The sequence below is a fragment of the Bos indicus x Bos taurus genome, chromosome 8 (genome assembly GCF_003369695.1).
Source record: "Bos indicus x Bos taurus breed Angus x Brahman F1 hybrid chromosome 8, Bos_hybrid_MaternalHap_v2.0, whole genome shotgun sequence".
NCBI lineage: Eukaryota > Metazoa > Chordata > Mammalia > Artiodactyla > Bovidae > Bos > Bos indicus x Bos taurus.
The window spans coordinates 75,785,655-75,800,065 of record NC_040083.1 but is presented as its reverse complement, the minus strand read 5'-3'; the positions used below and the strand labels follow the sequence as shown (position 1 = coordinate 75,800,065).

Genomic DNA, 14,411 nt, shown 5'->3' with positions numbered 1-14,411 from the left:
CTATGAGAGACGTGGAGAAAGAAATTAGTACCAATATCTGTTTCAGAACAAAGAGGTTTCTGAGTCTAATTCTAGGCTATCTATGTATTTATAATATCTACCCACAAACCCCTAAATATACACCTTCCTCTTCACCCATCCCACCTTGTATTTGAGGTAACATAAGTGAGCCTCTATTCTTCGCCACTTACAGAGCTTAGCTAAAGGCACATGTATTGTGCCTTACAGTTTTCCAGGCTCATAAAGGGCAGAAGTTGGATAGGCTCAGGCTTTCCAGGCAGAGGGAACAGAATCGTTAACAAAGATGCAGGGACCTGGATCCAAGTGTCTGTCCAGGGGTTAGCAGATTTGTCTTATCCATTTGTATTCCAATTTGTTCCAAAGCAATATTTGAGGCTGAATGTATGACACAAGGAAAAAATAAGTAACTGAGAAAATGGATGTCTGATAGGAATTGGAATAGGAAAAGAAGGTTAATATCAGGAGTAGGGTCCCTAAAAAAATTAACAGAATTGGGTGCTTTGACTAAAACAAAGGAGTCATGAGTTGCTTCTTCTGCAGGCCTACAAGGAAAAGTTAGCGTTCAGAGTATTGCAGTACACACCTTTCCATCAGACTTCCAGGGTGGCGCTAGTGATAAAGAACCTCCCTGCCAATGCAGGAGAGGTAAGAGATGTGGGTTCAATCCCTGGGTTACGAAGATCCCCTGGAAGAGGGCTTGGCAACTCACTCCAGTATTCTTGCCTGGAGAATCCCACAAGAAACCTGGCAGGCTACAGTCCATAGGGTCACAAAGAGTTGGACATAACTGAAGCGACTTAGCATGTATGCACATACCTTTCCATCAGTCATTATTTACTCACCCACTAATTCATTCAGTCATTATTTATTCATCCAGTATTTATTAAGCATCTACTATGTACCAGATGCTAGGATGGCAGCTAAAGAAGAATGAAAGTTGAGTTGGTCCCACTCCAGGGGTTCTCAAATCTAGGAACTGAGCTAAATGGAAGACATAAACACACTACATAAACCAGAATCCAGAGACGCTTTAAACAGGACAAAGTATTGTGAGACACAAAGCAGTGAAACCAGTTTGATCAACAGCCGTGTTCTTTGCTCACTTCTTCCATACCACTCAGTCTCAGCAATTGGGAAAATTGAATACTCCACACCGATTTCTAGCTGGCAGAAAACAATTTCATATGGCTTGTTCACAGCTGGAGCCAGAGAACCAAAATTATTCTTCAGCATCTGCTTGCTGGCTGCAAAGCCTAGGGATAAGCACAAGACACCTCTGCTATTATTATTCGACTACCTGGCAAGTACTGAGTTCGGTAAATGAGGTGAGGGGTGGGGGATGGGGGTGGAGACCAAGCTCTGGCCTCAAATGCTCCCAGCTGTTCTGTAATCTGATAATTGTGCATGAAAAACCTCAGACCATAACTCCGAAAATGGCATGACTATAATCATAACAAAATGGAATAACCACTGGCAAAATTTATTTTCTAGTTATCACTTCCAGAAGGAATTCTGTAACACTACTAGGGAAAGCGAAGAGAAAATTCTTTCAACTTCCTGTCACTAAGCCTCTGAATTATCCTCATCTACATCCATCCCTTCCTCCTTTCTCCTTTTCTGTTACAAAGTGGTCCACCTCTTGGCCACAACTGACCCACTTCCATCTCCTCAGACACTTGGTTCTAGTCTTCATTTTATCTCTTTCATCTTCAACTTCTCTCTGTTTCTGCCAGGCAAATGCCTTACCTTAGCATTTAACATATTCAAGCCTTAACTTCATCTGAAAAAAAAAAATCCTGTCTACATGGTCTTTATGCCTTCTTCGCTCAATTCAGTCTGCTTTTTATCTCTAAAATTGTTTCCAAGATCTTCACTGACTTCCTAATTATCAAATCCAATGCTGTGTCTAGTTCTTCTCTTCATTAGCAGATGCATCATGACTGACCACATAACCAATAAACACTCTCCTCCCCAGAAGAACATTATTCTTCCTTATTCTCTGGTCAGTTCTTATCCTACATGTTGGACCTTTGTCCAAACCTTGAATCATGGTGTTCCTTCTAGAAATCTTCCCTGATTCTCCCAGAATCAGTGTTAGGATCGCCAACCACAGGCTTCCACTGTACCCAACGCTACTTCCTCAACTGTACCCCATAGTTCATTTAACAATCATTCGTCAAGAGCTTCTAATGCAATGGCCACTGTGTTAGGAGCTGAGAATACATCTGTGAGGAAAAACATCCACAGGCCTTGCTCTCAAGGCCTCACAGTCTAATGGGAGAGACATACACTAATAAAATAATTACACAAACAAGTGAATAATTACACCCTGGGATGCATGCTTTAGAACAGAAGATCACGGACAATGAAACTATAAACATAGAGAAAACTTCATTCTCTTCATTAACAAGGTACAGGCCGTTAAAGTGGTTGTGGGGGCTGCTGTTTGGACCGGAGTCTTGTGAGTGAGTGCAGCGGTGAGGGAGAGAGGGCACGGAGAATGTTCCACAGAGAAGGGACAACAAAGAACCGAAATACAGCAATGACTGGGACACAGTGGTACAAGTGAAGGCTTAGACACCCAAGCAGGCCTCAGCCCATATAGGCACCTGAGGGTTTTTGTTTGTTTGTTTGTTTTACCTGACGGGTTTTTAAAAAATTGGTCCCTCTTTGGGACTTCCCTCATGGTCCAGTGGCTAAGACTCCAAGCTCCCAATGCAGGGGGCCAGGGTTCAATCCCTGGTCAAGGAACTAGATCCCACATGCTGCAACTAAGACCCAGAGCAGCAAAATAAATAATAATAATAATAAATAAGATAAACAATTGGTTCCTCTCCTAAAAGAAGTAGGAAGTCACTGAAGGGTTTTGAGTGTGGGATGACAAAATCAGGTTGACAGTTCAAAAAGATCCCTTGGTATGGCACAGAGAATGGATTGGAAGGGACCTGGGTGGATGAGGGGAGTACCCGTGACAAAGCCTGACAAAGCTTTTACAGCTGTCGAGGTGAGAGATGACGGTAGACAGGGCTAACGGGGTGGCTGTGAAGAGGAACAAAGTGATCTGATTCAAGAGATTTAGGAAGTAAAGGGGCAAAATCTCAGATCGAGAGCTTGAAGAAGAGATGAGGATGAGAGTGTAAGGATGTGAGGAAGCAAGGATGACACTGAGAAGGGTCACAAGAGGGAGGAGCTTACTTAGGACAAAGAGAAGTGTATCAACTTGCCTTCGATTCTGCTCACCTCCTCCTGTCCTTTCTTCTGTGGATCCCAGGCCTAGTCATCAGACTCAAAATCTCTGAATCATCTAAGACTGTCTTCTGGCCTTGCAACTCTTGCCCACTTACCCCTACCCTCATTACACCTCATCAAGATCAGTATTTCTAAAAGTATTGTCCCAGAGGGGCTTTTGAAGAGATCACACGAAGTGATCCAAAACGGCAAGACTTTTCTTTGGTTGCTACAGGGAAATGATGCAAAATTCCAGACTTTTGATTTTTTTTTTTTTATGGTAACTGAGTTATAAAAGAGTACTAAAACTTGTTAGTCATAAACTAAAATTAGCCTTTAACTGGAGTTCACAGAAGACTCTAATTCAGTTCTCTGCTGAGGAGTCTGGCTGCCAGGCAATGTTTGGCAACGATGCAAAATTCCTCTTGCATATACACATGCAGCCAGTTGGAATTCTCGAAATTTTCAGGAAGGACACTCTGTTATTGGGGTATTACCAGTGATGTTTTGAGCTGGTCCTGGTTTATGGTGCCTGACGTTCATGAATTTTAATTACAAATTATGATTCATGGAGCTTCATCATGATCAATTTAATATGCCATGGTTATTTGATTAACCCTCTGGAATAGAGGGGAACATGTCTCTGACCGTATTTCCTGCCACTTTCCTCCTCCCTTCCTTGCTGATCCAGAACATGTGTGAGCAAGCTCCCATCTCAGGAACTTTACACTTACTATGCCCTCTGTCAGGAATGCCTTCCCCCCAGAATATCACACAGTTAATTCCTTCACTGCCTTCAGGTCTTTCTCAAATGTCACCTCTATAAGCCACTGCTTCCCCCTGTCTCCCTCGCCAAACCACTATGTTGAAACCATAATATCCTGGTTCCCTGAACTTCCTATTCCTTTCCCTGCCTTATTTTTCTTTAGGACACCCATCATCATCTGACAAACAATATACTTTACTTATTTGTTTATAGACAATTTATCTCCAACTAAAAGATAAGCTCCCTGAGAGCAGGGATTTGTGTTTGTTTTGTTTGTTGCTATATCACCAATGGGCTTCCCTGGTGGCTCAGTGGTAAAGAACCCGCCTGCCAATGCAGGAGACACAGGTTCAATCCCTGGGTCGGGAAGATCCCCTGAAAAAGGAACCCCCTGAAATGGCAACCCATTCCAGTATTCTTGCCTGGGAAATCCATGCACAGAGAAGCCTGATAGACTATAGTCCATGGGGTTCCAAAAGAACCCGACACAATTTAGTGACTAAACAACAACAAATATCATCAATACCTAGAACATTACCTGGCATAGAGTGGGTGCTCAATAAATAATTGTTGAATGAGAATATTTATATCATCAGCATTTTTGTCCTCAATTTCCAACACCCAGCTCTTAAAGAATGGGTATATATATTTCAAATCTGAACCATTCACAGCCTTACTACCAAAGCAGATATAAATATAAACCCAGAAAATTGTGCTTCTACAGTCACAGTTCCTTGTTATCACTCCCCACCAGTCTCCTCATCCAAGGCTCACCCTTTTCTATCCTTCAAACTCACCCAGATCAAAATTTCCAAACAACAATTGGAAGCATTCAGAATTCATATTCCACCCATTTTCAGGATTTAATATATGCCAGGGATTGTGCTAGGTTCAGGGGAATCAACAATGAATGAGACAGACATGATCCTTGACATCAGAGTTTACAGTATAGTGGGGATATCACTACATCCTGCCTCCAGAAAGGGACCTTAACCCTTGATAGGAGAATATGCTGGGCAAACTGAGATGTGATGTATGAACAGGAGATTAAGGAGAGATTTGGGGCAGGTTGGCTTGGGGCAGGTGGCAGAAGACAGAAAAGACTGTACCAAGCAATCAGAGGAAATAGCAGTGTCAAAGGCTTAGAGGAGAACAACAGCGTGGATGTCATTTTCCAGGAAGTAAGGGCAGTTCAGGTGTGGTGGAACTGAGGAATCTTCACAGAGCAACGATGAGATCTGAAGTCAGGTGGGTAGCAAAGGTTAGACCTGCCAAGGCCTTCTAGGCCATACAAAGACATTGGACTTTGGGGACTTTATTCTGAGAGCAAGAGGGAGTCAATAGAAGACTTGATCACTGACACAAACAAAGGAGTTTAAATTCTTCTCCGTCCCCTGACAAATCCAATCCTGACCTTCCCTCTCCACTGCAGGCCTCCAAGTCATAGCTACCTCCTTCCTGAAGCATCTCTGCTGCTCCAACCTGCATACCTCTCTTCCTTTCAACCCCAGGGATTGCGTCCTCCCTTATCTTTATATGCCTTTGTTCTGTCTCCCCCACAGGCCTGAGTTTCCAGAGGACAGGGACTTCTCAAGTTTCTCTAGGTTGTCCCACACCCAATTCACAACTGACCTAGGCTATAAGCCTCATGGGGACAAAAGAGTGATGAATATAACCTAGCACAACCCAGCTCTGCTCACATCCCACACAAGTATATTTATCCTGTTCTAAAACAACCCTTCCTTCCAAAGCAGCAGCACTGATGTGTGCAAGGCCGGTTGACCCACGTTTCTGTCTCCTGTTTGCTGTCACCTCTCTCCACTCTCAGTTTACCTAAAACCTCTAATATCTCCCCTAATGGACTGGAGAAACTGATTCCCAAGCTTGTTCAAACCCCTAGAAAAATCCAATCTGTAGTTGACAGAAGCAGATTAGTAATTACTTGGGGCTAGGAAGTTGGGGAGAATGGACTGGGATGAGGTACAAGGAAACTTTAGAGAGTAGAGGAAGTGTGTTATATCTTTATTGTGGTAGTGGTTCACAACTGTATAGCTTTGTAAAATCTGTCAACATATACAACTAAAATGGTCCATTTTGTTGTATGTGAACCAGTCCTCAGCAATGCCAAATTTAAAATAAACTGCATGTAAATTAAGAGTCAGTAGCCCCAAGGACAGTACGAGCTTCAAAACACAGTTCAACCCTGACATAAAACTAGGGCAAGGCCATACAGGAAAAGCAGCCTTTCCATGGTTGCAGAGATATAAGAATGGTGAGCACACCTGCTATGGAAGTCCAAGTGAAAGAAGCAAAGGAGACCAGGCAAGTAATATGGAAGGGTGCGTGCTCAGTCGCTTAGACATGTCTGACTCTTTGCCGCTCCATGGACTGTAGCCTGCCAGGCTCCTCCATCCATGGAATTATCTGGGCAAGAATACTGGAACAGGTTGCCATTTCCTACTCCAGGGGATATTCCCGACCCAGCAATCAAACCTGAGTTTCCTGCATCTCCTGCATTTGCAGGCAGATTCTTTACCACTATGCCACCTGGGAAACCCAATATAGAGGAAGCCAGACCCAAATATGTAAAGTCATAAACAGCATGCACACAGATACGGTCTCCAAATCTCAAAATACCTAGGCCTGAGATATTATTTAAGAATAAATAAATAGGAGCCCTGCCTCACAAAGCAAGAAACTGCATATTAATTGTAAGATGATAATTCGTAAAGTGAAAGTGAAGTGAAAGTCGCTCAGTCCTGTCTGACTCTTTGCAACTCCATGGACTATGTATAGAGTCCATTAAATTCTCCAGGCCAGAATACTGCAGTGAGTAGCCTTTCCCTTCTCCAGGGGATCTTCCCAACCTAGGGTCAAACCCAGGTCTCCTGCATTGCAGGTGGATTCTTTACTGACTGAGCTATCAGGAAAGCCCGATAATTCGTAAAGAGTTTGGAAAAGAGTGATCCTTGAAGAACTGAGTGGCTTTGTCACAGAGAGCTCCTCAAGAAGCTGGGCCTTACTTCTCCACCCAGGGTGAGCTGGGTGAGTTAAGAAGGGTGACTCTTAGGTTTCCTGTGAGAAGAGATGACATCTGTCCAGGTGGCAACAAGGGCAGTCTGGATGGGCCAGTTTGGAGTGTGCAGTGTGTGAAAGGAGATAGGAAAAGAGCTTCTTTCCTCTTTGTCTGAGTGCTCTCTCCTCACAAGTCTCCCAACACAGAAGACCTGAAGCATACCACCCCATATAATCTGTGTCTCCTGTACAGGTCTCCTGCACTTCTGTGAGCTCCCAAAGGCCGTGTCTCCACCTAGCCCAGCACTGGGCACTCAGCAAAGGATGGGAAAAACAAATTCTTTGGGACAAGACTGTGAGGACAATGAACATATTGGTAAGAGAGAGGGTGGGGGCTTAAGGAGGATGGGCTGGTCAGGATGGGTCATGGAGTGAGGGAATGGAATGGTGAAAGGAGGACAAGTGAAAGAGTGGTAGGAAACAGCAGTTCGGGGCAGTGTGGGAGAGGACGCTAGGATTAGAGGGAGAGAGCAGGACGGGGTCAGAGGTCACTGGGAACACAGGCCAGGAGTCAGGGAGAAAGTCAACAGGGAAAGGAAGATGAAGCGTCAGTAGCAGAGGTATGATCGGTGGTCACTGGCAGCGAAGGTCAGAGGTCATCAAGACAGAGCAGGTCGAGGTGTGTTACCTGCTTACGAGGAGGCGGCGGTTGTTTGTGGGGCATCTTTGAAGAAGCGGGAAGCATCTCAACACTTGGAACACCTACAAAACGCTCCTCTGCCTGAGGACAAGAAGTTTGTCCGTCCCCTCAATAATGCACAGAAAATCCAGATTCTCTTTCACTTCAATTCCCAGTCTCAGGGGTTCTTTGGGGACAGCCGACGTTGTGGGTCCTCCGCGCCCTTGCAGAAGGGAATCGTCTCCTCCCTCGACGCGGTTACCCAGCAACTAACCAGCAGCCAAGGCGCAGGCGCCTCTGATGCCCCCTCCCGGCTCGAGGGGAAGGCGGGGCTGGGCGCTCGGGGAACCACCGGCTCCATTAGGCCCCGCCCCCTCAGGCAAGACGACCAGCGGCCGCGCCACTAGAACTCCTGCATGCGGGAGGGGCTCGGTCTCCAGACACCGCCTCCTCATGAATAATGCAGGATTCAGGCGGTGTCCCGGACCCGGAAGTGGAGTTGCCGAGTCACCGCAGTGGCTGAGCTGCTGACAGGAGGCGGCGGCGGAGGAGGAGGCGAGGCAAGACCTGCGGCTTTGCCCGGCCACTGACGCTGTAGCGCTAGGCAAGCCGACCGAGCCACGCCGGCCTCAGCCCGCTTGCAGATCTCCTGCCCTGCGCCTAACCCTCCATCTGCCCGACTGGTCCGGGGAGGCCTAGTCTGCACCACCCACCCGGCACCTGGGGCCGCCGCCCCGCGCGGTCCCCGTCGGCGTCCCCGGCCGCGCCCGGCCCCCGGCCCGCTCGCCCGCCGGCACCATGATGGAGGAGATCGACCGGTTCCAGGTGCCCACCGCGCACTCGGAGATGCAGCCGCTGGTGAGGGGGCGGGCGGCGGGCTGGCCAGGGCCGGGAGGGGGCGCTGCCGGAGGGGGAGGGAGGGAGTCAAGCCTTGGGGACTGTGCGGACGCCTCGGATGGGGTAGAGAGCCAAGAAAACACATCGCTGGGGGAGGGGGACTTGTAGGACGAGAAAACCGTGGGAGAACATGTGGGATGACAGCAAAGGGGCCTGTAAGGGCGGAGAGCACTGTCAGCGGAGGCAGGCCGAGGGAGCTACGCGGAGCGCCGTCGGATGGAACCGAGCAGGGGCACAGTGGTGCACGTTAGTGGAGGCCCATAGCGGGGAAAGGAAGGGAACTGTCACGGGGCACCGCCGGCGGCAGGCTCAGGGGGCGACGATGGGAGGTAGGGAGGCGTTTAGACCTAGAGGCCTGTGATGCTCAGAGCGGGGGAGGGGGCCAGGAGCAGTCAGCCTGAGGGACGCGAATAGGTTTGTAGAGGAGGAGGGGCCTGCCCGACAGTTCACTGGCAATGGGTGGGAACGCGGGGCCCGGGCCAAGGACCGGTAGGGGGACGGTGTCCATGCAGGCCCCGGGAATTTGGTTCTTCTCCGGACGACAGTGCACGCAATCTAGGCTGGGGATGCAGGAGCCGGGAAGAAGAGAGCACGGCGGCGAGATGGAGAATCCGGGGCTCAGATGAGAGAGCTCGGAACCTGCGGGAGAGGGGGCGGGGCCGCACAGGAGCCGCCTGTGCCCACCGGTTCGGAAGAGCCCGGAGCATCCTAGGCCTACGTGCTGGGAGTCCTTGCTGGGCTCCGATCCTGCCCGCGGTCCGGGAGTCAGGGAAGAATGATGTCATCGCTGCCGGCGCGGAGGGGATGGAAGGGGGAGGGCCGTGCACGGAGGCTGGCCTGGGAGAGACCATTCCCACTGGCGTCGGCTCCCGGTGTATACCTGCCTGGCTTGTACATTTGCCCGGGGAGACACGCTGAGGCCTAGAGGCGGCGTCTCTCCCACTGGTATAGGGAGAGGGAGAAGGAGGGGAGTGCCTCGGCTCTGTTCGCTTTGCTTTTCCTTCTTTCCCACTTGGAGTCCGGGTGGGAGCTGGAAGGAGGCAAGGCAGGCCGATAATCTGAAGGTGTGGGTGCGGTATTCTCTGAGCTCAGCTGGAGCTGAACAGAGCTCTCCAAGTCTTGAAGCTCTGGGGTTCCTAACCCTCTCCCCTCTGTGTTAAGTGAAGGCGAGGAACAGATTCTGCCTTTGCCCCCCACCCCGACCCCCCTACCCCGGCCCTGGCTGACAGATGTGCTTTGTGGCATTCTGAGCAAGTAATGTGTCCATTACAGCAGCCAAGACAGACCTTGACAGGGACCCATGACCTACTCTAAGCCACACCTTTTGGAGATGGTAGAGAGAATCATTAGAGGCCACCTGGCAGGAGATGTGTCGTTTTGTCCTCCTTTCCTGATGACTTAGTTCTAGGAGCCCAAACAGAGAAGTTCTACAGAAGTGTACAATATTAAACAGGGGAAAGAGATGCTGATGGACTTTTTCCCTAGCCTGATGCCATTATTGGATTGTTTGAGGGCTAGAAAATCCTGGTAAGAAGTCTGTCCCATAAACCTGAAGAACTTCAGGCTGGGCTAAGAGAATGTTCCTTTCTGGATTATCCTTCCAGCCAACCTAGCTTGTCAAGCTAGACTGCCCTTCCAGTTCTTATCTAAGCAAAAATCAAAAGGAGGGCAGATGAAGGAGCAGAGGAAGAGATCTAAGGCATCAGAAGAGAGCAATGAATTGGTTCTTGCCTCCTATCTGGGGTTCCTAAGATGGGAGGCAATAGCTGTTATCCAGGAAGCGGGGAGAAGGAAGGGGTCCCCAGGCTCCCCAGTTGTCCCTGATGCCTCTGTTATTGAATGAACTTATCAACGATGGTTTGTTTGAGTGAGTAGTGGCCTCAAAAGACTTCTGAACTACTTCTGGTCTTTGTGGCTCCAGAGTAGAAGTGCTTCTGGCAAGGAGGCAGTTATCAGAAAAGCTCTGACTGACTTCAGACTCTTTTCTTTAAGGCTAAAGGAGCACTTCTCCGCAAGAGGATACTTTGTTGAGGCTGAATCTTATGGAAACAGCAATATAGTCATCCCCCATTTAGGGGTCATAGCCATTGCCCTGCATGTCTCTACCTCCCCATCTCTGTTCCCACGTCAAAGTTGAGGATTCCTAGAACTCCTTGAGCTTCCCAGGTGGCACTAGTGGTATAGAACCTGTCTGCCAATCCAGACGTGGGTTTGATCCCTGGAGAAGGGCATGGCAACCCACTTCAGTGTTCTTACCTGAAGAACCTCCATGAACAGAGGAGCCTGATGGGCTACAGTCCATGCGGTTGCAAAGAGTCAGACACAACTGAAGCGACTTAGTACGCATGCACACACTCACAGAACTCCTTAAGTGCTCTTTGTGCTATTGAGACCAATAGAATCTTGTGTGGAGTTTCCCCAAGAGTCTTCATTTCAGGGCGTAAGGAATAAAGGTGGCATACTGCAGAAGAGCAGAGCAGAGTAGCTCTTTAGGGGTGTTTGGGTAGACCATGAAAACCAGGGTCTAAGACTCAGCTGTGACCTAGTTCATTTTTTGCCATTATTTATTGAGACCTCTAGGAAATCTGTCTTCTCTGGACTCAGTTTTCCTATTTATGAAGTGAAGACAAACTATTTCTTTGAATAATACTTCCTTGTTCTTCCAAAGAATATCATAGTGTCCTGATGTCATTGTTCCAGCAAATTTATTCACCAAATACTTGGTGAGCACCAGCTCTATTCCAGGTACTGCGCTAAGTACTAGGGACACAGTGGTTAGCAATACAGAATATAGCCCTGACTTCTGGAGTTCACAGTTCCACAGAAGTTACTGTTCATGCTCACCCCCGTCAGGGTGAGGCCCTCTGAAGGCAGAGTGGGGGCTATCTCCTTAAATCCTGAGGGAAACAGGGCAATACTGGTGTCAGTATCATTGCCCCTTCAGGACCAAGCTGTATTTACTGATAGTAGCCTGTCACATAGGGTTGATCAACAAATAACCCTATCCCACCCTAGAGTGGCTGGAAGAATCCAGGGGCCATTCCTTACTTGGAAAGATGAACTCTAGATGGAAAACATCTTTTTTAGTTTACTTGAAAGAGAAAATTTCACTTGAATAGGAGACCTAGGGGAGTGGCAAGAGCTGGGAGAAAAAGCACAGCCCGCAGATCTGGATGTTTCCAAGGTGCTAATTTAAGCATTTGTTCTCTGTGGGAGGAAGAGGAAGAGGTCCCTGTTCTGTTGTTGGTGCTGCTGTTGCCACAGCTGCAGGAGCCTCCTGTCCCGGGTGGGAATTTGCCTGAAGGGAGTCCCCTCCCTCCTTTCCTCATCACACCAGTTGTTTAATTGGCATGGCTGGGTCTCTGCAGCTGAACCAGGGCTGGGCCCAGCCCTGAGAGCTCTGCAAGCTCTCTTTCTGTCTCTTTATGAAAGGAAGGAGAGCTCCTCTTGGAGACTTAGTCCCTGGGTTCCTCTCCTGCTATGTCTATCTCCTAGATACTCCTGAGTGTTTCTGAGTACAGTTTTTCCCCAAGAAACTGACAGGGACAGGCACACCCTGTATGTCAGTTCTGTGGCCAAGCCACACGCTGCAGTGATCTAGAGAGGCCCCAGCTATCCACAGTTCACTGTTGAGCAGGTGGGTTGAATTTTGGCTATTGTTTGTATCAGCAGCAGGGATAGGCTCTCTGGCCCTATTGTCTGTCTGCTGGGCTGGTTGGTACAACCTCACAGTTTATATGTCTTCTCTTTGACTGTAATTGGAAAGGAAGAGATTTAGTGCAAAAAAAAAAAAAAAAGGGGGGGGGTGGGTGGCATATGACACCAGGTGGGGTCTCTGTGCACTTGAGAGAAATATTAGTCTAGCCTCATTGAAACCCAGGTTATCCATGAACACATTTGTTTAGTTCATGAGCATATGCTCAGTTCCAGGTACTTTACAGATAAAGACAAGTAAGATCTCTCTAGCGGGTGCCCAGGAGAAGGCTGGGCTCAAATGGCTACAGGAAGGTTTTAGCTACTTGTTAGGAAAGGGTGGAGATCAATGGAGGGCATTCCTGGGAAAGAGGGATACCTCCCAGGGGGAATGCTGAGGTTCTGACCCTTTGACCACATGAGATTGGAAAAGAGTTTCAAACTCCTCCTGACTCCTGGCACTCAGGGGTGGGGATAGTCAGGACATTAATTTAATGGGTGGGCCACAGCAGCTCCTGAAAGTGGCAGAGGGAACATTGTAAAGCTAGCAAGAAGCCACTATGGAAAATCGACATACATATATTCTGTGGTTGGAGCACCTTAGGTCACCTCCTTATATCCATAGGAAGATGACTCTTCACTTTAAGGGTGGATTCTCCTGGTGGTCCATGTAGCTCATGACCCAGTACATTTCTCAGTCTCTGAAAGAGGCATACCCTTCTCTCTCTTCCTATATTGCTAAGTGAGGATCAGGTTTGCTCAGACCTCCAGCTCCTCCCTTATTGCTCATCTCCTCAGTCAACAAACACTGCTGCTGCTGCTGCTAAGTTGCTTCAGTCGTGTCTGACTCGGTGCAGCCCCATAGACGGAAGCCCACAAGGCTCCCCTATCCCTGGGATTCTCCAGGCAAGAACACTAGAGTGGGTTGCCATTTCCTTCTCCAATGCATGAAAATGAAAAGTGAAAGTGAAGACACTCAGTCGTGTCCCACTCTTAGCGACCCCATGAACTGCAGCCTACCAGGCTCCTCCATCCATGGGATTTTCCAGGCAAGAGTACTGGAGTGGGTTGCCATTGCCTTCTCTGCAACAAACACTAACAACCTGCTTTCTGCTAAATGTTGTGCTGGGCTCAGTAGCACACCCTTTTGCTCCAGAGATGGATATACACAGTCAAGACAGATCGAGGCACTCGGGGTAATGAGCCCTGTAAGAAGTAAGAACCAGGTCCACCAAGGCCTCTCGTCTAGTGGTCAGAGAAGGCTTCACAGAGGAGACACTGCTGAATGGGCTCTTAGAAGAGGACAAGAAACTTGTCAATGTTGGCATATTTGTCAATATGAGGAGGTAAGGACAAGAGTTCCAGGTAAAGAGCATAAAGGAAGGATCAAAAGGATGCATTTGAATAATTGAAGGCTTATAGTTAAGGAAATAACATGACCAAATTTGAATTTAGGACTGTCACTCCAGCAGTGGTTGAGAGACTGGAAAAGGTGATATTGGAGGTTGGGAAACTGATATTGAAGGTGGGTACAATAATAATCTGGGCTTCCCTGGTGGCTCAGACAGTAAAGAATCTACCTGCAATGCAGGAGATCGAGGTTCAATCCCTGGATTGGGAGGATCCCCTGGAGAAGGGAATGGCTACCCACTCCAGTATTCTCACCAGGATAATTCCATGGACAGAGGAGCCTGGTGGGCTGCAGTCCATAGGGTTGCAAAGAGTCAGATACAACTGAGTGACTAACACACACAATAATAATCTAGGCAAGAAATGATTAATGCCTGCACTAAAGCAGGAGAGGAAGGAACATATATACAGATACAGTACCTATTTGCAGGTAGCGTGGAGAGGTGGCGAGTCAAGGATGACTCCCAAGTTTCTGGCATGGATATCTGGATGGCAAAGAGGTACCATCACCGCCCAGGGAAATTTGAAGGGTCTGTGTACCTCTTGGCTTCAGGAACTGCTTGTATGGGGGAAGACTGCTTTGTTTTTCCCTCTGCTTTGCTGCTGAAGCTGCAGTCTTGGGGTGATGGGGGGACCCAGGAGTCCTGAAAAACTGAAGAGCAGAGTGACACTGGCCCCACAGCCTCAAAAGGATATGGAGAA

General features: G+C 48.2%; 2 protein-coding genes across 6 annotated transcripts in view; one reads left to right on the top strand and one right to left on the bottom strand.

Moving 5' to 3' along the window:
* Positions 1-8,058, bottom strand: part of DNAI1 (dynein axonemal intermediate chain 1) — a 68,591-nt gene extending 60,533 nt beyond the window's left edge. The window contains exon 1 of one of the 2 annotated variants that reach the window (XM_027550040.1): positions 7,719-8,058. In XM_027550040.1, the coding sequence (XP_027405841.1) occupies positions 7,719-7,775 (57 nt within the window). In that variant the 5' untranslated portion in view covers positions 7,776-8,058. The remainder of the gene's footprint in view (positions 1-7,718) is intronic. The other variant, XM_027550039.1, reaches the window with a different exon arrangement.
* A 137-nt stretch (positions 8,059-8,195) lies between these two features.
* Positions 8,196-14,411, top strand: part of FAM219A (family with sequence similarity 219 member A) — a 61,461-nt gene continuing 55,245 nt past the window's right edge. Inside the window, exon 1 of one of the 4 annotated variants that reach the window (XM_027550046.1) lies at positions 8,196-8,567. In XM_027550046.1, coding sequence (XP_027405847.1) covers positions 8,508-8,567 — 60 coding nt within the window. In that variant the 5' untranslated portion in view covers positions 8,196-8,507. The remainder of the gene's footprint in view (positions 8,568-14,411) is intronic. The other 3 variants (XM_027550048.1, XM_027550045.1, XM_027550047.1) reach the window with 3 other exon arrangements.